Genomic DNA, 15,525 nt, shown 5'->3' with positions numbered 1-15,525 from the left:
AGATTTGCAGCAGTTAGCAAAAGTTCATTAACATCAACGTGACCAGTCAAAAATTCTACTCTAGCCTAGGTGTAATAAGAAAACGAATTGCTTCTAAAAGCTTCTCTACTGGAATTAGACCCTCCTCTTTCCCAGAGCTGGCCAAACTACTGCTTAGACTGTTTTACAGGGAGGAGTTGGCCTGTGTGTATATACATATACAGAACCTACCAAAATGGGGAAGAGGTAGGCTGTGTTGGTGCTACTGCAGTACAAATGAGTATTAAGGGGTGTGCATACTTACAAATAAGAAGGTGTAGTGTGCATGGGTAAAGATGGAATTCAGAAAGAAAACAAATTACTTAATCTCTCTTAAGGGCTGCTAATATATTGACTTCTTGGTTTGCAGGGGCCGAACCACAGAATGGTACAACAGGGTTTTTGGTCATATGTGTGCTGCAGAACTGATGAGGATAAAAGACTCCTTCAAACCTTCTGACCCCAAGGAAACCAAAATCTAAAGCACCTGGCTTTAAAACAAAGGCTGGTGCCGAGGAACAAACTGCTCTTTTTAAAGCTTCGGACTAAACAGACTTGCTTGTATTTTAAAAGTAATCAATCAAGAAGTATTTCTAATGGCATATAAATGAAATGTACAATAGTAATTTTATAGAGGTTCTCCTTCCTCCGTGCAGTTTAAGAAAGTGGTTCTTGAACTGGCTGCACAAAGGTAGCTAAAATGTGTATATAGACAAAGTTATAAATTGCAATTTTTACATCCAGGAAAGAGACAAAATATGCTGGTTCAAAATTATAGTTCTAAAGTAAGTTATTAAGAACATTGTATTTTTTCCAGATATGCATTATTTTATAAGATGTAGACATTTATGCATTCTAGAGTATTAATTATTTCTCTTGAATTTTTTTTATTGAATTAAGGGGGTGGCGATGAAGCTAATTTTAACACACATCTATGCCTTTTTCATGGAGGGAGCTAAATATTTTAGCATGTGCTGTTAATTCTTGATAGTGCCTTTTTACATAATAAAGCAAATCTTTGGAGGGGGGGGTGATTGTTTTAATATTAGGGGATTAAATATTATTTAATTTCTGCAGGGGAGAGAGAGAGTTGCTTACTTTTCCCATGGCAAAGCATTTAACACAAAGGAATACATTTCAGTTGGTAAATAAAGGGCAGCAGCCACCCCAACAATGCTCAATTCCAATTAGATGATATGCATGGACAGCTAGACACTGGTATTGGAATGTGACCTCAACTGCAGTCACTTGAGCTAAATCAGAAGTGTGCTTGTCTACTGAATTAGGACTAGGGTTTATCATACATTTATTCCTTAATAAAGTGCTTATTATGAAAGCCAACAGTAAGTAAGTGTGTGTATGTGCAGATAATTAAGGTGCTACTCCTAGAGTTAAATATTTCAGACAGCTGCTTTCTGTGTTTCAGTGAAACTAAGGTGCCCTGTGTTCACCAGGTCTCTGAGCTCATTGATGGTTCAAGAGGGGCTTAGGTGCAGGCCATGCACAGCAACAGTCATAGCACCACAATCAAACAAATTTCTTATCTTGCCTCATATCTGGATAGTGGGCATCTCATTCACTGGCCCTGAGCATGTGTTTTTTGCCTATAAAGTACAGCTAGCAACTGAAGAGAAACAGGCCTATTCACTCACCTCAAAGTGCTTGTATACAAACACTAGCTGTCTAAATAGAAAGGGGGGTGAACTTGAGTGTGATGTGTGAATTGAGGCTACTGGATAAACAGACTTCACAGAAAGGTGCTGGAATGAGCCCCACTACTAGCCTGTACAAACTATAGCAGCATGACACAGTAGATGATCATGGGGCTCAATGTCTTACATGAATCAAACTGTACCATAGACTTGCTAGGGAAAAATCTACACTTGAATAAGAATATAGCAGTAAGAAAAACTGGTAACTCACTGCATAGGCTAGTGATTGTGGGCAATCAAGGTGGCTGAGTAAGATGTCAGCTAGCCCTACAATAAGTAGGTATCTGTCATGGCAGGCCAGCACCAAAGTTTCTTGACACCAAAAATGACTGCTTGCTAGAACTGCCACTGGGAAAGGTAATTTGATTTAGTGTTAAATGGAGCACAGGATCTGGTCAGAGGTGAATCTAGCTGAATGGTTTGGTAATTGCATGGCGTGTGTAAAAATTGCTATGCAACAGCTCCATATGTAAACTTTGAAACATCCTTTAGGGTATATTTAAAAGTGAGCCCTGCTTTTAAAGTTGTGCACTAACAGGAAACTCGGTATACTGTGCTCCAGTATAAGTAGGTACTTTTTCTGTTATGGTAAAAGCTTTGATAAACTTGGACAGCTGATTTTAGGGGCCAGGATTGTATAAGCAGACCAGAGATTTCTCAAATGCTAGTAATTTACAGAAACTTTGACACTAGCATTTGCTCTTAACATTTTAACTTTCTAGGCTCTGATAAGTGAGAATGTATTCAAGAGGCACCCTGGCTGAAATTCCCTCTAGGGAGGCGTCTCCATCCTAAGGTGCCCCATAGTGCAGCCGGCAAAATGGCCTTTGATTCTATAGGGGGTTTGTGAGCCTTAAACTGCAAAACAGGCACAGGTTCAGTTGAATTTCACTCCCATTCTTCTTTCCCCGTCACTTTAAGTAAAGTACTGGTGTATGATCTAAACGGGCTGTTGTCTACTAATGCGCCTTTTGAAGAATTAAAACACAACCCTGAGGGTATGCAGGGTGGTGTGCATAGGACCACATCTGCTACTAACTCCAGCTTTGTAGATTTTTCAAACTCTAGCCTGTTAACATCCCTGTGAATTTACTCACTTGCCTCAGATTTGTATTTACAAACTCTTTCCTGTAAAGCTGTTCAGTTGAAATGCTCAGACTGTAATAGTCTGGACACCGCACCTCCAATGAAGGTACAGCTTCAAATGCTGTCAGCTCGCCTCCCTTCCAGGGCACACTATTTATGCATGCTTGATCTCATTTTTCAGGTATCCGGGCAGTGGGCGATATATATCAATTCAGGCACCTGTGTGTAGGAGTTGCATAGCTTTTAACACAGCACGACATACCACCCATCTGCAGGCAGCAACCAAGTTCAAGCCCCACGATTTTTTTATTTTTGAAGTAGATTTTGAATAAGACTTTAAGAAAACTAGTTTAGTAAAATACAAGTGTATAAGTAATTACATCTTCTGGACTGGTTTGATGCCCAAGATCTCAAAGCCTTTGGCCATGACAGCAGCTGTTGCTTCACACAGCAACATTCTCCACATGTTTACCTTTACGATCAGTCCTGAAGAAGAAAGAAAAACAAAGCAAGCTGGAATGAGAGGGTCAGGAAGCTTAACAAATGAGACATTAGTCACTTTATTTGTGCTCTTTCCATGATGTAGAACAGCTGCAATTATGTGGCTTCCATTACATTAAAAGGGACTATTAACACAACCACGAGGTACAGCAAGTAGCATTTTCTATGAGGTAATTGCTAATGCCCACTTCTTTCTCTCTTCGTTACCTGTGCTAGCACTTGGAAAACAACTTATTCTGGGCCCTTGCAAATTGCTTTTACATATTGTGAATTTTTAAAATAGGAAGTGTTGGGTTTGCTATAAAGCAGTAAAAGGGCAGTCACGCACAGCCCTTCCTCAAACACAGCAATAACCCTATATTTCTGAATAGGCCAAGATACTCATTTATAAAAATCAGCAACACATCATAAAACTAGATATTATTTACTCTTAGTAGTAGCTCTGCAGAAAGAACAAAAAGTTGCCGTGACATGCTTGCACATTAGTTAGATTGCAACCAAGAACGGCTGCAGTAACAGCAACACAAAATTAAGACTCTCCACTCCTGGGTATTTCATGACTTTTCAGCCTGGAACTCTGGTGCAAACCTGATAAATTGCATCATTACAATGCTCCAATTACGGGGATGTGGCCATTGCAAGCAAGTTTAAGGGATGCACTCACCAGTTTGTCTGTCTTTTTCCACACAGTAACAGTTATCGTAGAACTCTGTGAAGGTGGTGGCCAGCTCATAGAGGTAGTCACACAATGTGTGTAGTAAGAGGTCATCCAAGATCTTCTGTAGAATCTCAGGGAATCGCAGAATGCACTTGCCCAGTTTCCACTCCTTCTCATGGTCCAGTATTATCTTGCTTTCCCTAGCTGCCTGCTGCAGCATGCCTTCATCAATGTTGGCCAGACGTGCAATAGCTCTGACAAAGAAACCAGCCCAGCATTGGTCACACTTCAATTTTGCTATAAAGTTGCAGGGCAGAGTGCAAAGGGCTTCTGATTTGACTTATCTAACTGTGGAGTAGCAATGTAAATGGATAGTAGAAAACAGCCTGAATTGCCCAGAAAACCATTCAGTTCCAGTACACTGCAAAAACACAGGCAATTAATGCAGGGGCCATGCACTGGGTGGAGGCATTAGTGCCTGGAAACAGGAAGGGGGTAGGCTTGCCTTCAGGACGAAGAGTGGATTAAAAGTGACCAGGCACTGGGGAAGAAAGGGGGAAGGCAGCTACAGAGGGGAGTGGGAAGCAGGGAGAGGTACTCAGGAGACTGGTGGTGCACAGTCCCCTTGAGATAGGGCCACGTAATTAATATTCCTATACAAATATTCATTTGAGTGAGAGAGAGAGCACTACCCTGTGATGTCTGCTTGGAAAACTTCTTCAGAGCATGTGCACTGAAAACAGGCCTGCCCCTTCTGAGAGAGGAAGTTGACTATTTTCACTACATAGGCTCCATCTAGACATGCAGGCAAAAAACACGACAATGGCTACACTGCTAGAAAAACTCCAGCTGGAAGAACAGCCTACAGGGACTAGCCAAGAAGGGGAGTTCCACTTCCATTCCAACACCTGGGGTCTAGATCACAGCACCAGCGTGTGCGCCACCTGATTTACCAAGCCAGATGAAGTGTCAGCCCAGCACAGGGGTCAGGCTAAGCTGTTATGAAGCATGATACGATGCAGTGCTTTTCAGAAGGGTCCAACTGGAATCCTCCTTTGGCATTTATGGATATTATCAGGGCAAGCAGCTCGTGAAACAAAACTGAACAGGCTTAAGGGCCCCAAGCACAAATAACAGAGACGACAGCAAAGGAGACCATAGCTGAGCATTCCCCAGGAATTCTGTTATTTTTAGTTAATGAAGTTGGAACTGACATAGTCCTTCCTATCTTTTGCAATCTAAAAATCAACTTATTTTAAGCTATGTCGTAAATATTCTTAAGCTACCTGATTCGTGTGAAGGCATAGAGCAAGTAAGCAGCTGTATTTCCTCTGTCATCCAACATTTTATCAAAGGAAAAGATGTAATCATTCATCCTGTTATGGGAGAGATCTGCATATTTAATGCAGCCAAAAGCAACCGATGTCTGGGCAGCCTTCAGTTCTTCTGCAGTTAGGACCTATAAAAGACCAAAAAGAAAAGGCCAGAGTGTAACCATTCCATCCACCTAATAGCATGTTGTGTTTCACCACAAACCCAGAGAAATGGAAAGGCCTTAGCAGGAAATAGCCTAGAGTAGTGCTTTTCAACCTGTAGTCCACAAATGCCTGGGGGGTCTGCAGGCTATGTCTAAGGGGTCCACAAAAGATTGTGGTTACCATAAAATAGTGGTTTGCAACTTGTGGTCGGGCTGCAGATTATGTCTAAGATTTCCAAAGGGGTCCACACCTCCATTTTTAGGGGGGGTCTGCAAATGAAAATGTGAAAAACCACTATTCTAGAGGTACCACTGAAGTAACATTCTGGGGGGAAATACGGCCAACTCATGGGCTTTGTCCAGAGGGAAATTAGCTAGTGAGAATCAATTTCAAAGCACTGAGGATTGTTTAGCCAAATTTCCTTAAGTGACATTTCTATTTCATCAAGGCTAACGGGTGGCTTGCTATAAGGTGGACATCTAGGCACAGCAGGGTCAGCACAACACTTCCTGCTGCCAAAGTGTCTCCATGGAGGTGTCATGCCTGTGACGCTTAAAACTGAGGCCCTGTCTTCTAAACATGGACAGCAGGATGGGCCCCATGTCTTTAACCACAATGTCAATGGTTGGGGCCCCGCCTACTTAACCCCCAACTAATTGATGGTGTAGGTGTACAGTGGGGAAAGTACCAGGTCACTGTAAAGTAGCAGTGTTCTGCCCCACTGTTTGAGTGATCTCAGAGAGGCTAAGAAACTGCTTAGCATGCTCCCCTACATTCTGAAGGCCCCCTTTCCCTCTCCCATCATCATAACAGAATGGTCTGAAAGTTTTGACTTGTATTCCAGAAAATGAGGCTTCCTCTCTTAGATCTTCTCACACCTTGGTATGGAACAAGGCTGACTACGCACGAGCAAACTGCTGTACTATATATTTTTGAAGCTATTTCAAGGCTGTTGTTGTAACTTAATAAACCATATCCAGGATCACTCCGACTGAAATCAGAGGGTGACTTGTCCACAGTTCAGACACTTGTACAGAACTCTTTCCTTTTGGAGCCTTATGTATGACCTGCTTTAATTCCAACAATTTACCAAATAACTAACTACAGCTCATAGGAATTTAATCATGCAGAGATTCTAATAAGATATGCCACAGAGCCAGTTCACAGAGACGAAAGGTTTGATACACATCAATTAATTAAAAGGTTGAGACACGTATTCATTCCGGATATATATTATTTAGTCTCCATCACAGCAATACTGGCGCTCACATACTGGAGCTCACATCAAAGTGAATGAATCGAGTTCACTGTCTCAACATACACCATTGCTCATTGAGACAGCCAGGCTGCACTGTATGGAAACCTGCACCGAGCGTTCTGTATTCTACCACCACCTGCTGGACCTTTACAAAATCAGCTGTTTCCTCACTGCTTGTGATCAAGGCTACAATGGGGATTTAATGCTGTCTTACAATGCAGGAACTTCTCTCAGGGTATGTACACACCGATGGCGGCAAATTCACCGCTGTCAGATCGATCTATCTGGATCGATTGAGTGGCAGTGAAGACACGCTCAATCGATCTGGAAGTCGATTCAATTAAACCACCCCCTCAAAAGGCACAGTGCAGTGGAGACGGTGCATTAAAGGGAAGTTACAAGTCAATGGCAGTTATGCAAGCTACTCTGTGTAGCTTGCGTAACTCCTGGCAACTGCCACCGAGTTTCCGGGTAAGTGTAGACTAGGCTTCGCTTAGACAAGTAACACCAACTTTTTTACTTGAGCTGTTTCCACCAGGTGAGCAATGCTGGTATGGCTGTGGCCAGAGACTGCTCGGAGTGTGCTAACATTCAGTCCACCAGGAGCAGTATGTTCATTTTCATTTTTAGTGACTTGATCTTTGCTTATGCTCCTCTATTGCCCATGACATCTCCTCAACCTATCCCACCTATTGCTGCCAAGAGAATTTCTGTCCCAAACAACTGGACCAAGTCCTGGAGCTGATTACCATCCTCAACATCTGGTTTGCTGGCTCCCTCTCCTGCCCTGGTTCCATTTTACCCATCTCACACCCTGTCCCCCTCCTGCCAACTTCATATCTCACCTTTTTCTTATGAAAAATCCTTGCTCTCCCAAAAGGCTCCTTGCACCATGCTGCAGAGCCTCCTACCGTTCAGATTCCAAACTGTTCCCGCAGAGCAGCTTGCTCAGCATTCTGCACCAGCTTCAGGCAGAGCAATGGGGGACACAGTGATTACTAATAAACGCTTCCAGAACTGAAAGATTTAACATCCTAATTTATTCTCCTGGATCCAGCTGTGCAATAAGTATTCCAGGCACGTCGACAAAGGGCAAAAGCCAACAGTAGCTAGTGCACACTAACTCCCCATGTGGACGCTCTTATCGTGCACTAAATGTGCCTTCATGCGCAGCAGCTTAATGCATTTGAGAAGTGCATTAAGCTAAACTGCACAAGGACATTCAGCATGTCTACACAGAGAGTTAGTATAATATGCTTTAAATTCACACACTAGCTTCCCCATGCAGACAAGCCCCCAGACACTGTATGTTTCAAAACAAGTGTCCAGCCAGCGATGAGGCTTTGCCTGCAGTGCAATCCTGCAGGCTCAGATCAGCTCTGATTAATCCAGAACTGCACTAAATCAACTAGTAATTAGCATCAGTGTCTGTTCCACAGTGCAGGGAAATTTTAAGAGCGTCAGAGATGGAGGGCATCTCTTACGGGTATCAAGAACAACTCCAGGCCATAAAACAGAGCTGCTTGCTAGTAAAAATATGCAATAGAGTGGTAACATTGTAAATGAGCCAAGTGAGCAATGTGATGAAGCAATACTGCAATTAGTTAGTGACTCTTCTGGGCCACATATACTTGTATACTATTTGGATTGTAAAAAGGCTCTGTATATATTCTCTCTTGGATCCATTATACAGAAGCACCACATACTTGTTTCCAAGAAGGAAAGTAACCCATCACAATTACCTTGTCACGCTCCTTGTCCTTCAGTTTGTCCATTGATCGTTTCAGCCCCTCTTCCAGTAGATCAATGAGCCGCACTGTATCCCCTGAACGAGTTTTGAACTTTTTCCTGAAAGCACATGGATAAAAATTGTGCTTGGCTTGATCGAACCCCACAGGTCACAAACCAGCATTATATATAAGCCATTGCAGAACTAAATCTTACAATTACTTGTGTAGCCCACATTTCTCAATGGTTTTTAAAAGGATTCAGCTGCACATTCCACTGGCCTCCATGCCGAGTTAAATGTGTAAAAGAAACAGGCATCAAACGGTAAAAACTGTAAGCACCTGTAAGAACGAAGGGGAATTGTAATACAACTAATTGGGGAAAAAGAAGGTTTATGATTGGCTGATGAGGGTGTCAGTCATGTGGGTAGGACAGTTTTCCACTACCATCAGAGCAACAACAATTGTCAGAAAAACAGCGCAAAACAGTTCCTCCATTTTAGTGGTGAAATGCCACAGCAGGGGGACACAGCCTGTGGACTCAACTACATGTAGCTCTTGCGGAATGCATGGGTCTGATTGCAGTATCACATAAGAGCAAGAGGAGTTTGAGAGGGAGCACTAAAGTAACTGGCCTAGAGACAGGGACATTGGGATCCCTTTCAATCTCTCCATGAAGCCAGAGGGAGATGTGAGAGGTAAAGGAGAAATGAAAACCATCTCTTTACTCTTCTAATAGCTAGAAAGAGGGAGCCAGAGGAGCTAACTTAGAGTGGAGTCATAGCGAGCCACAGTTCAACACTTGAACATGCTTGAGACACGTTCATCATGATGCAGTCTCACAATAACGCAATGTGCAGCTGTGAAAAACAGAAGTGGAATTTCAGGTCATACAGCAATTAGTTTGGGACTCTTGTGGGCCACATAGGATTGTAAAAAGGCTGAATTAACTATATATCCCCTTCACCGAGAGAATCCTACAGGACAATTTTGTGGTTAAGGTTTTCCCAATTAACAAAACAGCTATAAACAAATTTGCTATGGAGTAGACAGAATAATCTTGTTTGATGGAATAATCTAATCTAATGAAATCTAAACCCACAATCTAGCCAGAATGATTGAGCCAGAGTTATATAGAAAATATTTTTCTTACGGTAAATAAATTCAGATTTCTTGTTCTGCAGTTACCGTATTTCCCCATGTATAAGACGCTCCCATGTATAAGACGCACCTTAATTTTGGGGCCCGACATTTGAAAAAAAATGTTATTGAACTCAAGTTTTATTCATCATAAATGCAAGTAAAAAAATCTACAACCACTGTATAAGACGCAACCAGTTTTTAGACCCCAAATTTTTCGGAAAAAGGTGCGTCTTATACATGGGGAAATACGGTACTTTTAGCGATGAAAAATGAAACGCTGGTCTGCAATGTTAATTAGACATACATGAACTTCATTTAGAAGAAAACTGGGTTTTTTTAAGGTAGAATTTTCTCAGGTGACAAGAGGGCAGAGCTAGTTTGTTTGAGATGGAAAGAGATGTGGCTTTAATAAAAACTGATCGTTTAGATTCCAGAAAACAGTGCACTTTTATATAACAGTAACAGAATATATGGAAAGCCAGTCACAGCAGACATGCAAAAAACTCATTAATAAGTGAACTTTGTGTTTTCATTATTTTATGTCACCATGTAAAGCCAAATTTTCGAAGTGCAACTACTTGTGTGATATTTGAATTTTAGGTGATCATACAAGGATAAGTCTCATAAACAATGTGACAGAATCTACTGGAATCTGACACTGAAAACTGCAATATGATCTGACTACTTTTCTTTCTGTGTTGTCGGATACCAAGACAGCCTGGCAAGTGCAATTCACAGCATCCATTAATCGACTAAGAAATGGACTATTCATTTAACTTACTTATCTTCTCCCAGTACCACTCCAAATGCAGCATGGACTACTCTGGTCACTGTAGGGTCATACCAGCCAATCATCTGGCCTGCTGCAAATACTGTCTGTAAATGCACCGACTGCAAAGGAACAGGTAAATAAAAATCAGTTGTCAGCTGCATCTTCCAAGTGTCTTTTCCCTATTAAAGTTCTAGTATAAATACAGTAAATGTTTTTGCACCAAGAATGAGATTATAAGGAAAAAGCAAGCTTTTTTTAACTGATCATGTCCACCTTTAGACCCATTGCGCAGGACACTTGTAATGATGAACCAAAACTGTCATTAGTTTCTACAGACTATTCTGATTTTCAGAAACTGTCAATGCCTGATAATTTTAAAAATCCCTCCCCACTTCTTGGTACAAGGGAGTGTGACAAGTCCATCACCACAGCCTGTATTTTACAGTTCCTGTGTAAGTGAATGTACATGCTGGTGAAAGGTACTCAACTGACAGCTCCGGAGACTCCACAGATCAGGCAATGCATGAACAGTGACAGTGCAGGTGTTTATCGTTCTTTGCAGCTCTTCAGATTCAGTGCTGACTTGGTGTGCGGATAGTTTAGTCTCCCTGTTTGTTTAATCCTTGGGCTCTGTTGAGATTGGCATGAGACTAAAAACTGTGGTGGCAGTTTCTGTGATTGGACAACTGCCCATCAGGAACAGGACTGAAGCTACCAAATAAGGGACCAATAAATAGCCATCACATGGTAACATCTTCTAACCCTTGTCCTCACAGGTTGCAGCTGTATCTAGTGGCTGACTGAAGAACAAAGCAGAGGTCAGGGTACTCACCTGCCCGCTATCCACCACATAAATAAGGATATCAGCCTTTTCCTCAAACAGCCTTTGTTTAAGAGCAGCTAAATCAGATGTATCATATGTGTAACCTCCATCTGATTTCATGATTGTTAAGGGAACAGAGCATCCTGGGATAAACACAATCTTCCGCCCATCATCCACCTGTACAAATCCTAGGCAAAGAGGTCATTTGTGAGTAAATGTTCAGGAGAGGAGATCTGCAGAAATATGCAATTTGTCAGATGCTACATATATAGTGATGATAGTGCTCTAAAGCTTCTGAAAACCAGTTGTTCTGGTCTAGTCATATTCTTGAAAGAAAGCTCTATCCATTGCGTGCAGGTCACATTAAATGCTTGATTTCTTTTCTTTTTTTTAAAAAAAGAACCTATTAATCGTAATTTACTAAGACAGTATAGATTTATACAGATATAGTTTTGCTGGTGAAATCATAAGTTAATATTAAGAGAGTTCTAATTGAATTTTAAAACCATTGTAAGTACTGGTATCCTGATCGAACCAGTGCAACAATGAAGAGGGTGTTTGGGAAGCGAGATATTTGAAAGGGTGAGGGAGAGGGGGGAGAAAAAAAAAAAAACACCCGAGAAGAGGCAGCATGATGCAGTGGTTTTCAAAAGCAAACTATATGTATGGCTAGCTAGGGCCTATGGATGGATAGAAATGAGATACTGCTAAGCCCAGGGAGAAATATGTTAAGGCCACCTCTAGGAGAGAGGGCCTGGAAATTATTGGTAGCTCATTTGCTTCATGACAACAATGAAGTCAATGGGAATTGAGCGTGTCCATCACTTCACAATGTTTATTGTGTCACAAGACTCCCATCCTGGCTGGAACAGGCCCTCTGCAGTTTTACTATGAAAAGAATTGCCCACACTCATTAGGACCAATCTAGGGGGCTAGTGCATCTCTCTGTTAGTGTTACTTGACTACCTTGATTCTATCATAAATATTTGTAATGTCACATTCTAGCTCTTGGTAATTTTCAATACAGACTCAACACACTCTCTATGCATTTTTGCACAAGTGCCCCAAATTCCCAGACCTTTGTGAATGACCAAAACAAGAAATAATAGCCTGTGTCCCTCACCAAGGGAACATTTTGCAGTCAAAAATACAATGGACGGGAAGGACAAGAGAGGATGAAAGGTAGCATCTAATCTGGGAAACATTGATCGTGAAAGCATCTCTAAACTAGCAAAAATTAACTCTCTCAAACTGAAAAAAAAAAAAGTGACCTGACAATTGTGGATTATTTGACCATGTTAAGGAACATGTTACCTCTTTCTTCAAATTCTTGCACAATATCTTTCATCATATCTTGGTAGTACGATTCCCCTCTCTCTATAAGTGTAATGTCCAAGCAGTCGTAGATTTTTTGGAATTCTGAGTAGAGAAAACAGAGAGAACTATAAATAAATAACACATACAAGATTTTGACTGTGTTTAAGAGTCCAAGCAAATAGACTCCTTAAAACATGACTGAAATGAGAGGAAAGATGGTCTTGTGGGTAAGCCATTGGCCTGGGATCCAAAAGATCTGGGTTCAATTACAGCTCTCTCACAGTTTGTGACCATGGACATGTCACTTGTCTTTGGTGCCTCACTTCCCATCTGTAAAATAGGGTTACTATACTTCCTTTCCTCATGGGGGCATGAGACTGAATTCAATAGTGAATGGGAGGTACTCAGATACTAAGGCAAGGGGGGCAACATTTTCCATTTCTGAGACATACTGGAAAGAACACTCTATTACAGAGGTCAGAGAGATAAATTGACATGTGGAAGTAACGTTTATTAAATAAAACAGACCACAGCAATAAATAAAATAGGCTACAGCAATACTATATTATCCAGTAAAAGAATAAACACCTCAGCAAACTGCCAGAAGGAGCTGAATGGTTTCTCCCTTTGTCTGCTTCTGAGACACATGTTGGTAAACAGAGGTGCAGAAAGGAATGAGGGTTGGACATGTTGTTTGGAAATGATCAATTTTTACGAATAGTAGACATTTGTTGAACACCAGTCAGCATAATATTTAGATGTCATTCTAATGTTGGTGCTAATGTTATTGGTGCTAAATCTTCAAAACCACTGTTCCAGACAGTATTAAAGATGACACTCTGGGGCAAATCTGAGGATCATAGGGTTTTCAGTGCAACTGTATTCATTTTAAGTGAATTCTGCATAGCGCTCTGAGGAAACCTACTGTGATGTTCTGATATGTATGGTGGAGTTCTATTCAGTTACATTGTTTCTTTTTACCCCAACGAATTTTATCAATGTCCAAAGAACAACTTGCATCTCGGATTCACATAAAATGATCCACTTAAAAACGAATAGACACTGATTCCTAATGTTACCTTTCCGAGATACATCACAGATCAGTTTCCATGCTTTAATGAAATCTGGATTTTTGCTCTGTAGAAGAACCACACACTGGTAGGCACGCTTCTTAAATTCTTCCTCTGTGTCAAACCTCCGTTTAGATTCCTAGGTTAAAAATCAGATGTAAGAAAAAGTCTTCTCTCTTCTATGCAAAACAGTATTTCTGACACACTGCTTTAAAGCAAATTTTTATTTACTGGAAGGGAAGCAGTGAGGCTGAGGGGCTAGCGTAACAAATTACTTTTATTAAACCAGTACAGACAGTACATGATTCCTGAGACCAGATACCTATATTTCATAAAGTATCAAACTACACTAAGCAATTATTTATTTCTTTAACAAATCCAGTTAAAATACATTTTGTTTCAACAATATTATATTGATAATTCACAACAGTTCTGAATTATTGCTTGATTTAAAAACAAGAGGATAACAACTGGACATATTAGCTAAAATACCTTGTAAAAAGCTTGGAGATCCCCAATGGGGGGTGAAACGGTCAGGTAATCCGGAAATTTATCTTGGAGGTGAGCAATGAGCATTCCAAACTGGGTGCCCCAATCTCCTAAATGGTTTAGCCTGGCCAACAATTAGAGAGCACAGAACAAAATTACACACCATACGAGAAATCAGAACTAGAACAGGTTGAACACTGTTGGAGGGGGAAGGATGAGTACAGCTTTTCAGTGACATGGCTTGCTGAGGGGTGGGTTATACTGATTTGTGCTGCTAAACTCAGGGTATTATTTATGAGGTATTTTTAAGTTACACCAAGGCTGTCTAGAGCACATGGACAGGCATCACCGGCACATTTTACGAGATAAATCGAGATAAACAAACCTGTGTCCCAGCAGTGCTCACCTCAGAACATCATAGCCCACATACTCAAACAGACGGCACATGCTGTCTCCAATAATAGTTGAACGCAGGTGACCAACATGCATCTCTTTGGCAATGTTGGGGGAAGAGAAGTCAACCACCACCTTGGACAGGGCAACAAATGAAGAGGGAGAAACATTATTAAATGCCACACTGTATGATGTACTGATCTCAGGGCGAGATTTTCAAAGTTATGCATACGTGCCTCATGGATACATGCAGTCACTATGACTGCATAAGCAAGTGATGTATTTGCATGTGGCAAAAAGTCAATTACAACTGGCCATTTAGGCAAGCTGAAATTTTCTGCATACGTACAACCACAGACATTTTGCAGTTTGGTGCTGGTTTAAATATCAGGCTCTAAATGTCTAGAACCCTTCTGGCTGCATAATATTTTTGCCTGTGAAAACAATATTCACCCCCTATTTACACTCTATAAACACATCTTTAGTAATTAAAAATAAATATTCCTTTTACACAGCATAGGATAGGTTTAAAGAAGTAGAATAGCCCCCCAGTGAGCTGGCACAACAAACTCTCTAAATGCGGCTTTCAGCTCCTAACTCCAGCAAACAATTCAGAGCAAGCACACCCTTATTAGGCCCAATCTTGCAAATCAGATCCATTGGAACAGACTCCTGTACCCCAAAGAAACGTATACAATACTATGTAAAGGAGGATCATTCAACAAACAAGGAAGATGTACAGAGATTTTATATATATTACATTACAAAAAATCTATGTTAAAAGAAAATTATTAAGGTTGCAAAGTCAAGTACTCAGAAGTTAGGAAATGTCAGATTTGAGGTCCGACTATCTGCATTTACATTACAATACAGATTTCAGTTACATAAAGACACTTTTTTTCCCACAGGATCCCTGCCTCATTCAGTGCACAGGATGGATGGTGCTCATTTAATGAGCAGCTATTCAATATTTTGTTTTCTCTTAATTGTTCAATGTGTGGCCCCAGGCCTTATTTACTGCACATTATTCAAACCTTGCTCTGAAGCCAGAATTATTAATTTCCCCATGAGCTTTTCTAT

At 41.0% G+C, this 15,525-nt stretch overlaps 2 protein-coding genes across 6 annotated transcripts in view; one reads left to right on the top strand and one right to left on the bottom strand.

The window, feature by feature from the left end:
- Positions 1 to 2,552, top strand: part of LOC137165376 (rho GTPase-activating protein 7-like) — a 145,134-nt gene extending 142,582 nt beyond the window's left edge. For all 4 annotated transcript variants that reach the window (XM_067566625.1, XM_067566627.1, XM_067566626.1 and 1 more), the window contains exon 14: positions 389 to 2,552. In XM_067566625.1, coding sequence (XP_067422726.1) covers positions 389 to 500 — 112 coding nt within the window. In that variant the 3' untranslated portion in view covers positions 501 to 2,552. The remainder of the gene's footprint in view (positions 1 to 388) is intronic.
- A 546-nt stretch (positions 2,553 to 3,098) lies between these two features.
- The window catches only part of RARS1 (arginyl-tRNA synthetase 1), a 32,572-nt gene continuing 20,145 nt past the window's right edge, over positions 3,099 to 15,525 (bottom strand). For both annotated transcript variants that reach the window (XM_067566628.1, XM_067566629.1), the window contains 10 exons: positions 14,459 to 14,580; positions 14,056 to 14,176; positions 13,573 to 13,702; positions 12,491 to 12,595; positions 11,186 to 11,364; positions 10,363 to 10,472; positions 8,454 to 8,559; positions 5,262 to 5,434; positions 3,982 to 4,229; positions 3,099 to 3,302 (listed from right to left, as the gene is read on the bottom strand). In XM_067566628.1, the coding sequence (XP_067422729.1) occupies positions 3,193 to 3,302; positions 3,982 to 4,229; positions 5,262 to 5,434; positions 8,454 to 8,559; positions 10,363 to 10,472; positions 11,186 to 11,364; positions 12,491 to 12,595; positions 13,573 to 13,702; positions 14,056 to 14,176; positions 14,459 to 14,580 (1,404 nt within the window). In that variant the 3' untranslated portion in view covers positions 3,099 to 3,192. The remainder of the gene's footprint in view (positions 3,303 to 3,981; positions 4,230 to 5,261; positions 5,435 to 8,453; positions 8,560 to 10,362; positions 10,473 to 11,185; positions 11,365 to 12,490; positions 12,596 to 13,572; positions 13,703 to 14,055; positions 14,177 to 14,458; positions 14,581 to 15,525) is intronic.

The sequence above is a fragment of the Emydura macquarii genome, unplaced genomic scaffold, assembly GCF_026122565.2.
Source record: "Emydura macquarii macquarii isolate MOO-44397 ecotype Brisbane River unplaced genomic scaffold, CSIRO-AGI_Emac_v2 contig_2768, whole genome shotgun sequence".
In the NCBI taxonomy this organism is placed as follows: Eukaryota; Metazoa; Chordata; order Testudines; family Chelidae; genus Emydura; species Emydura macquarii.
This window is presented reverse-complemented; position numbering and strand designations above follow the sequence as displayed.